Below are 12,059 nucleotides of genomic sequence, written 5' to 3'. Positions count from 1 at the left end.
CAATGATTTCCACGGTAGTTGCACCAGTTTATACTCTCATCAGCAGTAGAGAAGGGTTCCTTTTTTTCCCACAGCTCCCCAGCATTTATTGGTTGATTTCATGATAGCAGCCATTCTTTCTGGTATGAGATGGAATCTTAGCATTGTTTTAATTTGCATCTCTCAAATGACCAATGATCCTGAACATTTTGAATCCTAGTTTAATTACTTATATAAACTGTGTAATCTGTGGCAAATTTCTTAATCTCCCTCAGTTTGTTTCCTCAGCTCTTGTCTTTGAGGCCTGTCCTGAGGATTAAGATATAATCCATGAAAAATAAATAGCACGGGCAACATACTAACATATATGCTAAGTATTCTATATAATATTAGCTGTTGCTTTATTGTTGTTGTCATTTGTACCAGCTGTATTTTTATTTGAAGCTCACCAGGCCATCTCTTCTTAATTTCTCTTAATTTGATCTGAAATTGTAAATTTTTGCATCTGTTGGACTAATTACAACATTTTACACTTTTAAAAATAGCTATGAAGTTGATGACAGCTTTGGTGAATGTGGCACTAAATCTTAGCATTAATATGGATAATACACAAAGACAATATGAGGCAGAGCGGAATAAAATGATTGGAAAGCGAGCCAATGAGAGACTAGAACTCTTGCTACAAAAGCGGAAAGAGGTAAATTTTTGTATCAAACGTTTAGGCTATTAATGAGTAACCAACTTGGCTGCTATTAATTATATTACAACTTCTTGGCCCTACAGATAATTTTTTAAAGATTTAATTTGGAGAGAAGTGGTTGAGATTGAATGTAGGGCCGTGTATATGCTAAGCATATGCTTTACCACTCAGCTACAATACCCCAGCTCCGTGAAAGATTTAATTTTAAACTGTATATTTCACATAGTTTATGCTTCTGACTTAAAGTTTTGACTGTCCATGCCAGCAATACCTTGCATATTTTTCATCTTGTATGGACTAATATTAAGAGTATTGTCCTTTTTTTTTGGTACCGGGGATCAAACTCGGGACCTTGCGCTTGCGAGGCAGGCGGTGCTACCACTGAGCTAAATCCCCGGCCCAAGAGTATTGCACTTTAGGAAGGGAGACCTCGGTCAGTCTGGAAAATTGCATGAGCTTTAGTAATATTCCTGTTTACTATGACAGTCTCTCTGCTAAGTTATTTTCCTAACAGTTTTATTCTAACTAGCTTGTTGTCAGGCTGAGGTCCATAATTATGTGAAATACTTTGAGAAATAACTTGTAAGCTATTTATTAGCATCTGGGTATTTTTGTACACCAGGAAGCATTTTGTTAACTTTATTTACTACATTCAGAATGGAGCGAGGAAAATATTTTTTAGCCCAACACTGAATAATAGCGACTAAAATATTTGATGCTGTCTTTGAAATTTCAATTCTTCCTTCATTCTTGTTGTAATAATTTTCTATCACATAATGGAGATGTTTATTTTTATTTTTTATAGAGAAAGTGATGTCTTTAAAATTAGTGATGCAGTCCTTTAAATAGTTGTTATGGTAACCTATAAATTATTTGGTCTTGAAACTTTTTGGGAGGGGGTGATAGGAAAGACAATGTTAAGTTGGTTGTTTCTGAAATATTCAATAACTTTGAAATTCCTCATCTTTTTCATATCATTAAAAATTTAGAACTGGGCTGGGGATTTAGCTCAGCGGTGCTGCCGCCTGCCTTGCAAGCACAAGTTCCTGAGTTCAATCCACAGCACCAAAAAAAAAAAATAAATAAAACATACTTTTTTCCCTTAATTTACTTAATAAATGTTATAGGTTGGCTTATTAGATGAATATAAAGCATGTGTTAGCCCTTGAAATTATGGCCTTATTCTCAGACAGAAATATATGATTGTTAACATAGAATGAGTGAATAACATTAAAGGGCTTTGAAATTAAACTAAAATTTTTCTTGTTGTCTTTGCTGAATTGCTGGCTGTGCTTAATGAATATAAGAAGCACAGAACCAAGCCAGGCAGGGTGGCACAAGTCAGTAATCCCAGCTACTTGGGAGTCTGAGGGAGGAGGATTGCAAGTTCCAGGCCAGCCTGGTCAACTTAAGTGAGATCCTCTCAAAATATAAATATAAATAGGGTTGAGGTTGTAGCTTGGTGCTCCCTAGGTCTAAAAAATCAAAAAAGTACATATCCATGTTAGTATTACTTGAAAATAAAAGTCACATTCATGCAGAGAAAAAAAATATACATTTTACTAAAACAATGTCAAAGCAAATTTATCCTTTGATTGTAAAGAATCAACCTTTTATCAACTCTTAAACGAAAATACGTGAATTGATATGCTGACCAAAATTTGAAATATTTACATATTTCAAGTCAGTCTCTTTGCTCAAAAGAATTTATTAGTAATACAGATTTTTATGTGGTTATTTTTTTATGTAGTCCCTTTTGTTCTTAGAGGCAGAGCTAGTTGACATGGCTTCTCTTTTTCAGACTGCCAAGATCAAAATAATGAAAAATCGTGCTTTTCTGACATGGATATATTATATAATAAATGATATGATCTAATAAACTGCATAACAGATTTTTCTACCAGCTCCTTTATGCAGTAGAAATTTGTGAACATCAGATAAAGCATTAGTCTATCAGCCAAATTTCTACAGTCAAACATTAGAATCCAAGTCAAATATTTCTGGAATCAAGGGACTTTAACTTCTTCATATAGAATGTTTAAGTTTTCTATGTGGTTCCTTATGTCTAGTAGAAGAAAAGCTAAATGTGATCATCAAAATACTGGAGAAGAAACCTAAAATTTTTTGATACTTATAACAATTTTTAGGTGTATTTTGTCTTGCCCTATAATTGTTTTTCTTTTACATGTTTATTCTTTGTAGCTTCAGGAAAATCAAGATGAAATAGAAAATATGATGAATGCAATATTTAAAGGAGTGTTTGTACATAGATACAGGTAAGTCATGACACATTTCATGAATAGTACTATGTAGCTTTTATTCTTCAAGTTTGGATATTTAGTGATTTAGGCAGTATAAATTAGTGGAAAGAATGTGTAGTAAAGTAAGATCAGTGTTAGAATCTAAGCTATGCCATTGAGTCACTCTGGTCAAGTCATTTAACTGCTGTGAACTTCATATTTTCTATCAGAACAATGGGGTAAAGCTGTGTTTTATTTGTAGCTTCACAGCCATTGGAAGATATTGCTAATTATTAGGAGTCATGGTGTGAAATACTTCATTGTATTTGGGTGTCCTTTTTGGGTAGCAGCTATACTTCTTGACCCCTGTTTTTTTTCTCTCCATTTGATATCATTGGGAAAATTTGGATAGATTAAAGTGATACGTATTTCTTTTTCTATTTTGAGTGACCAGAGGAAAGAAATAGATAATTTCTGACTGTAATCTATTAAATATTAATATTTTATTCAATTTTCCCCTCATTTTGCCAACTTGGCAGTTGCTGAATCAGTTTAATACTTGGCTTATAAGGTCCCTATTTTCACTCTTAGCTATTCATTTCTGTTTTTAGAATTACCTTAGTCTGTTTCCTTATCACACTTGTGTTTAGAGATTACAGGAGTTTTCCTAAAACATCGTTTTATTGTGCTGATCTTCGGCCTTCAGTGATTCACCAGTACCTACAGGATGAATTAAAATCATTAGTTTGAGTCAGACACAGTGACATGTTCCTGTAGTTTTAGCTCCTCTAGATCCTGAGGCAGGAGGATACTTGAGTCAAGACATTGAGACCAACCTAGGCAACATATTGAGAAGTCTTTAAAAAGATAACAGGCTAAAATAATTTTGTCTGACATTAAAATCTCAATTGAGCTTGGTATCAGTGTTAGGTATAAGTAATTCTTGCCTGGACAATTACAGTGTAGTGGACTAGTATCTTCTGAAAATGTCAATCCCAGCAGGTGTGAGCAAAGGTAGGGATATGGTCTGGTATAAAAGGTGAGGGTAGGATTTTGTTTATGGTTTTATTTAATTCAAATGTTTGTGTATTGGTAATTTTGCTTTGCCAACTAGACTGTAAGCTGTTGGCATTTGGAGCCATGTTTCAGAGCTTCTTTTTAATCCCCAGTAATCTATTTTTTTTTTTTTTTGGTACCAGGGATTGAACTCAGGACCTTGCACTTGTGAGGCAGGTGGCGGAATCACTGAGCTAAATCCCTGGCCCAATCCCCAGTAATCTTAAGAGTGGTCATGTATTTATAGTAGATACGAAATATTTGGCATCTTTTGAGTTAACCATAAGTTTATGGTATAATGGCATTGATGCGTATGATTTTTCTTTTCTCTGTGTAGGGATGCAATAGCTGAAATCCGAGCTATATGCATCGAGGAGATTGGCATTTGGATGAAAATGTATAGTGATGCCTTTCTTAATGACAGTTATTTAAAATATGTTGGTTGGACTATGCATGATAAGGTAAGGTGTGCCCTACCAACTGGTTATCTATCTACATATAGGCATGGCTATCTGCAGTTCTCATTCATAAAGAGTTACCAGCTTGTTTGTATACCTTGGACCACATCCCTGTAAGTTTCTTCCTTATTCTTTTTTAATCTGCTGTGTGAAAACTTGGTCTCTGGTACATAAAGTTCTCTAGTTTTTTTGGATTCTGTGTTGAAACATTAGGTTCATGTAGATAGTGATGGTGAGACATTCTGTAGAGCACTAAAAAGAGCCCTTACTGTCTTATTATCCGAGTGTTACATATTCTTAAAAAAAATTCCCCAATTTTTTTTTCTTGTGATACTGGGAGTAGAACTCAGGGCCTCCTTTATACTAGGCCAGTGCTGTAACATTGAGGTACATTTCCAGCCCCTCTCGATAAATGTGTATCTTAGATCATACCTTACAACGTGGCCTATGACCTTGTAATCTTAAACTGCCTCTTCATTAACCTTGAGGTTCTTTTTATATATGTCTTCCAAGCATTACTTAATGTGAAATATGCTAACATATTTCAAAAATTTATTTGACCTACAGAAGTAGTAACCCTGTAAGTATTTAATCTTAAACATAATATTTTTTTTTATTTTTTACTTTTTTTGGTATCGGGGATCGAACTTGGGTCCTTGCACTTGCGCAGCAGGCAGCGAAACCACTGAGCTAAATTCCCGGCCCCACTTAAACATAATATTGATTTTTCTTTTACATTATCAAAAAGTGACAGTTTCTGAAGAAATGCTATTGTTTAAATGTTTAAAATTTTAAAGCAGAAAATACTATATGCATCTTGACTATTCAGGTTGGAAATACAGAGTTTGAATGCATTGTCTCTTCTTGTTTCTTTTAGCAAGGTGAGGTAAGACTGAAGTGTCTTACTGCTCTACAAGGGCTTTATTATAACAAAGAGCTTAATTCCAAACTGGAGCTATTTACCAGTCGGTTCAAGGTTTGTGTTAAGTATTTTAAAATTATCTACAAATTGAAATATTTTCTTATTTTCCTTTTAAAACAATTATAATGTTTTTGTTCTTAGGATAGAATTGTGTCTATGACCCTTGACAAAGAATATGATGTTGCAGTACAAGCAATAAAATTACTCACTCTTGTTTTACAGTAAGTATGTATTTGTTGTATATTACTAATGTACAGATACTTAAGTAATACATTAGAGTATTTGGTTCAGATTCATCTGGGCCTAATTTTTAATATGAGGTTGTACTGCTACATGTTTAATTTATTAATTTATTTGAGGTGGGGCCTCAATTGTTGCCCAGGCTGGTCTTGAACTCTTGGGCTTAGGCAATTCTCCTGCCTTGACCTCCAGAGCACATGGGGCTACAAGTGCATACCACTGCTCTCAGAAATTTAATTTCTTCAGGTAGCATTGATAAACCACAGGAAGAAGGAATCATTAAAGCTGTGAAATTCTAACTGAGCTGGGAATTCATGTGTTCCTGCTTTCTTGACACTTTTTCTTCTTATTAACTGTTTCTGATGTTCTTGAAATAAACATTTGAGTGTATCAGAATTATTATTATATTCTGTCACATTTTCAGAGTATGAGCATTTACTGAATCTTCTGTTTTTCTTTTGTTACCTGTAAACAGTCTGAACTTAAGACATATACTATATTGATATGTAATAGTGATGTTATGATATTTTGCCTTTTAAAAATTACAGTAAAATATATATGATGTAAAACTTACATTGTGCCCATTTTTAAATGTAAGGTTTTGTGGTGTTAAATACTTTATCACACAGTGGTTAACCACTATTAATCTCTAAAACTTTTTCATCATTCCAGTACTTGCTATATCAACTCCTCATTCATTTCCTTTCCTCACACTCTCATAACCACTTTTCTACTTTGTCTGTGAATTTGCGTTTTTTGAATATTTCATATAAGTGGACTCAACAATTTTTATCCTTTTGTGTGACTTATTTCACTAAGTGTAATGTGTTAAAGCTTGATCTTTATTATAGTATATGTCAGAAGTTTTTGCTTTTTATGGCTGAATAATATTTTGTTGTATGTATATATCATGTTTTGCTTATCCATTCTTTTTTTCCCCCCTTCCGTGCTAGGGATCGAACTCAGGATCTTGTGCTTGTGAAGCAGGCGCAGCACCACTGAGCTAAATTCTTGGTCCTACCCATTTATTGTTGACAGATCTTTAGGCTCTTTCCAATTTTTGGCTCATATGAATGTTATGATTATGACTATAGGTTTGCAGGAATCTGAGAACCTACTTTTACTTCTTTTTGTGTACCTAGAAATGAAATTGTATACTGTATATGCTATGTTTAATTTTTTTGTAGTGCTAGAAATTGAACCCAGGGCCTCACACGTGTTTACCACTGAGCTACATCTCCAGCCCAGTTGTTTTTTTTCCTTTTTGAGGAGATGCCATACTGTTTTCTACAGTGGTTGTGCCATTTTATATTCCTAGTGTCTCCACATCCTTACCACCAATTGTTGTTTTCTGTTTTTTTTTAAGTAAAATGTTTAATGCTAGGTATGGTGGGTCACACATTTAATCTCAGCTATGTAGGAGGGTGCGGCAGGAGGATCGCAAATTACAGGTCAGCCTGAACAAATTAGTGAGACTGTCTCAAAAAATAAAAAGGACTAGGTATTTATTTAGTTCAGTAGCATGCCCTTTGGGTTCCATTCCCAGCACTGCATGAATGCATAAATCAACCAACCAACCAACCAACCAGTGTTAGCTCCTGCCAGTTCTTGGGTTGAAACTTAAAAAATCAGCCTCTTTAGGTCAAACTGATACAACCATTTTATAACTAGAAATAAACAAGAAATTGCTCAGAGATGTAGTAAGTTAATCCAATGTGAAGCATACCAGGAGTACCAGCTATTTGAGAGAACAAGGCAAAGTCAATGAAATACAACTAGGGACATAAAAATTAAAATGTTCCTAAGTCTGTATATTTAAGATAACGTACATAATTGTAAAAGCATCTTTAAAAAAAACCATTCTAAATGAATCCTCACATTCATATGGAACATTCATCGATTAAGAGTAGGCATTGTTTGGCATGTTAGCTCATGTCTGTAATTCTAGCTTTTCAGGATATTGAGGCAGGAAGAACACAAGTTTAAGCTCTGCCCGGGCAACTTAGTGACTTGGAGACAGAGATCTTGTCTCAAAATAAAGAGCTGGGGTTACTGTATATGGTAGTTCATTGTGAAGGCCCTGGATTTAATTGACAGTATGTCCATCCCCACCAAAAGAAAAATTCTGATAAAAACAAGTGAGTTAATACTAATCCAATGTGATTTTAAGTTGTATTATAAAATCAAAGTGATTTAAAAATTTTGGTGCCGTTGCATAAATAGATCATAAGAACAAAATAAAAATACAAATGTACATAGATCTAGGGTTCTAGTATAGGATAAGGGTGGCATTTTCGTAATAAATAGTCAATATGTGTTTTTGTGACAACTGGGTTTTATTTGGGAGGGTAATACTGGATTCCTATTTTGTTCCTTATTCAAAAATAATTTCTAGGTGAAAACATAGGAAGATTTAACAGTTTTATTTGTTGTAAAATTATGTGCAAGTTTTTCTGAGTTTGACATAAAACCTAGATATAAAAAGCAATGAATTAACTTCATAAAAACTCAGAATATCTAGATGGCATAAAATACTATGAATATACTCAGAAAACAAATGTTAGATTGAGTGAAATATTTGTATGAAAGGTGTCAATTTCTCCAAATCAATTAAAAGAACAGAAATTCAATAGAGTCAAACATGGATCAGATCATTAACTGAAAATAATAAATTTAAACATATGAAAAAATGTTCAACCATTCTTAGAGATGTGTGCATTAAATAAGACTTTTATAAAACTTATTTGCTTGGGGAAGATAAAAAACATTTGGTAGTACACTGTGTTGTTAAAGCTGTGCAGCAACAGGCCCTTACACATTGTCGAAGGGAGGATAAATTGGTTTAAATTCATTTAAGAAATATTAGGCTCTGTTTATCAAAATTTAAAATGTCTACATTCTCTAATAAACCAGTATTTATTAAAAGAGAAAGAATTAGTATGTGTGATAATAGCTAACTAATATAAGCACTTTATGTGGATTTTATTTAATACAGCAGCCCTGTAAAACAGTGGTTCTCATTTATATTAAATGGACCACATTGCAGTAATTACAAGGAATGAACTTTGATGGGCATTAACAATTTCTCAGAATTCATTTTTTTAAAGCAGCCTTAACTATTTTTCCTTAATTTTTAATTAGATTTAAAAGTCTTAAGTAGTATACACATGTTATAAATATATTGAAAGACTCCTGAAAGAAACAAGAAACTGTTAGTACTCTACATGTTTCTGTAGCTTCTTCCCCTTCTACCTAATATACTATGGATATCTTTCCTTGTTTCTTATTTTATTAGAGGCAATAGACATAGTTTATTTATGTTGATTTTTCATCCCTGTACATACCTAATTAGTGAAACTTGTTAGAAATGTTGACTACTGCAGATTTACTTTACCTGGTGTTTTTTTCCCTCATAACAGTCCAGTATTATAGAATAATTTTAATAATACTTCAGTTTGAAGTATATGAGAGTTTTTTCAAGAAGTTTTTAGAAATCCAACTTTTTGAAGCCTTTAGTATATTAGGAGAACAAAATGTAAAAATGTCTCTTCTATCTAATGTTTTTAGACTTCTCTCTGGTGGTGGTCCTGTCATTTTAAATTTACATATAATAGTAAAAACTTAGATTATTTATCTCATACTAGAGATAAAGTCTCTATTCAAAGTCTCTATTGAAAATCTATTAGGAAGGAAGAAGCTGCCAGTAGCTAAGATCCTGAATGTAGTCTCAGGAACTTAAAAACATTTACCCAGGGATCCTGTGGTTGATGGGCTTCTAATACCAAATTATCAAGATTTTTTAAGGCCTGTTTTGTTCTTTAAAAATAAGATCCGGAAAATTAACACTACACGTAAGACTTTCTAATGATAGATTACAATTAATAACCTTTGACACTTAAATTTTAACTACTTGGAATATCTGCTTGTATTGCCTTATATGTTGTTCAGTACATGATGGATGAAGTATTCTTTCTCAGTGTGAGATAAGTAAGGTATTTTAGTACATTGTAATGTAGTTACATTGCCTTTCCTAATTATTACTATAAAATATATTCAGTGTTATCTGTGATTATTAACTCGGTACTTTGCATGGCACCACTTTATTTTCTCTATTAGTTTGCATTATTTTTTATTCATTTTTCTGTAGCATCCATGTCACATTCTTATATAAATAAGCGTTTACCTATTCACATCCTATATTCACTGTTAATTTTACATCACATTTATCTATTTTAACATACTTGGGATTGAACCCAGGGCTTTGTGCATTCTAGGCAAGTGCTCTATGGCTAGAGCGACAACTCAGGCCCTCACATTTTTCTTTGATATTAATAAAATACCCAATTTTTTTTGTTGGGGCAGCTTTTACCAAAAGATGATAATCAAATGTGTTTTGAATTATTTTTATTTAACACATTTGTGAAATACAACATCAATTTTTATATTCTTATTATGCTTAGAATTATATTTACTAAAAACTCTGTTATTTCTTTTTAGGAGTAGTGAAGAAGTTCTTACTGCAGAAGATTGTGAAAATGTCTATCATCTGGTTTATTCAGCTCATCGACCAGTAGCAGTAGCAGCTGGAGAATTTCTCTATAAAAAGTAAATTTATATTTGTGTTATTCATTTTCTAAAGTATACTTTCATAACAATTTATTGTGATATACTTGATAATAAGTGCATATATATGTATATTAAATATATTTAGAAAAATTATTGCAAGTTAAATTGAAGCTCTCACACTTTACTATTTCCTTTAATAGTTTAGATTTCTCCCTTCAAATTTTTTTCTTATGTTAGATCTTTAAAGGGAGAAATGTACTCATGACTTTTTTTTTCTTTTTGGAGATTGAACTTGGCTTTATGCATGCTAGCCAAGTAATGTAATACTGAGCTATACCCCTAGGCCTTAGTGAACGTACTTTAAATTTATCTAACTGTGTTATAATATGAAGACTGATCTCTTCCTATTTTGACTCTTCTCCTACTTCAACTTCCATATATTACAGTATTTAGCCTTAAGCTTATTTTTTATTTGTTTGAGAAAATATTAAAGGCTCTGATTCAAGTACTTAATACTTTGATGTAAGAATCCTGTGGTCTATTTATTTATTTATTTATTTATTTATGTGTTTATTTTTGAGACAGGGTCTCATTGTGTAGTGTAGTTCAGGCTGGCCTTAAACTTACTGGCTGGTCTTGAACTCGAATGATCCTCCTGCCTTAGCCTCCCCAGTGCTGGGATTACAGGCACCTGCCGCCATGCCCCTGGTCTCTTTAATGAAACTATTTACCAATTCAGATTAGGAAGTATGGACAGTAGTATGAATATCTGATCACAGAAAACATTTAGCAGATGTTAGACTGTGACTTAAGAGAATATTTTGAACCAAGCTGACTACACTAATTATTTTAGTAAGATTTATTAATATGCCTATTTGGCATGCAGCATTCATTATAAAAAATAGTGGGTATTAAACATCCACCTTACAACTTTCTATTAATAATTATAGAATTTTAGTTCTCTTTTGCTGTATCTGAGGAAAAATTGTTCACACTATTCATAGAAAAAGCCTGTTGAGTTAGGATAATGTTGCAAGAAGAATAGAAGAAAGGGCTGGGGATTTAGCCCAGTGTTTCTGCTGCCTGCCTCGCAAGCGGAAGGTCCTAAGTTCGATCCCCGGTACCAAAAAAAAAAAAAAAAAGAATAGAAAGAAAAAGATAAAGATAATTTCAAGTTTAAAGAGAAACATATATCATAGATTTTTATGCATAAATGTTACAGGTTAATCAATGTAAACATTTATGTAAAGTACCGTAACGGTTCTAAAAAGAAATACTTTGTAACTTAATATAATTAAGGCATTTTAAGAAGACTTGAAAGTATTATCAAGACTAGAATAAAAAGGTTCATTGTGATTATTTGCTTGATGGTTTAATATTGGACAACAATGTACCTTAGTTTCCTACTTCTCCATTTTTAGATATATGAAATCCTGACAGTTAATATTTTATTTAATGAATTTTTTATTGTTTTAAAATAAATATTTTCCTTTGTATATAGACTCTTCAGTCGTAGAGATCCAGAGGAGGATGGAATAATGAAAAGGAGGGGAAGACAAGGTCCAAATGCCAACCTTGTTAAGACATTGGTATTTTTCTTTCTGGAAAGTGAGGTTAGTTCATTTTTTAAAATACTTCTATTCAGAGAATGTATGAAAAGGCATTAAAATGATGTATATCTTAAATTTTCCACATTTATTTATTTAATTCTAAATAATGTTATTAGTACATGTTTGCAATACATAATGAAAACATTCATTGTGGGGAGTTGGTACATTTATGTATTACATCTTAATCCTTTATACTTTCCTCTCCTCTATCTCTTTTTTTCTCCATCTCTAAACCCTCTTTCCATCTCCAAAACGTCTGCCTCCCTGTTTCCTATCATCAGTCTTATT

At 32.7% G+C, this 12,059-nt stretch overlaps 1 protein-coding gene across 9 annotated transcripts in view; it reads left to right on the top strand.

Annotated features, from left to right (window-relative positions):
* The window catches only part of Stag2 (STAG2 cohesin complex component), a 135,287-nt gene that overhangs the window by 84,817 nt on the left and 38,411 nt on the right, over positions 1-12,059 (top strand). For all 9 annotated transcript variants that reach the window (XM_087199769.1, XM_004860021.4, XM_087199772.1 and 6 more), the window contains 7 exons: positions 525-676; positions 2,882-2,955; positions 4,313-4,436; positions 5,311-5,409; positions 5,497-5,576; positions 10,093-10,200; positions 11,663-11,774. In XM_087199769.1, the coding sequence (XP_087055895.1) occupies positions 525-676; positions 2,882-2,955; positions 4,313-4,436; positions 5,311-5,409; positions 5,497-5,576; positions 10,093-10,200; positions 11,663-11,774 (749 nt within the window). The remainder of the gene's footprint in view (positions 1-524; positions 677-2,881; positions 2,956-4,312; positions 4,437-5,310; positions 5,410-5,496; positions 5,577-10,092; positions 10,201-11,662; positions 11,775-12,059) is intronic.

This window comes from Heterocephalus glaber, unplaced genomic scaffold (genome assembly GCF_053883595.1).
Source record: "Heterocephalus glaber isolate CG9 unplaced genomic scaffold, H.glaber_assembly_v1.0 deba00001729, whole genome shotgun sequence".
Classification (NCBI taxonomy): domain Eukaryota; kingdom Metazoa; phylum Chordata; class Mammalia; order Rodentia; family Bathyergidae; genus Heterocephalus; species Heterocephalus glaber.
The sequence above is the reverse complement of the archived record's forward strand: the minus strand, read 5'-3'. Positions and strand labels throughout refer to the sequence as shown.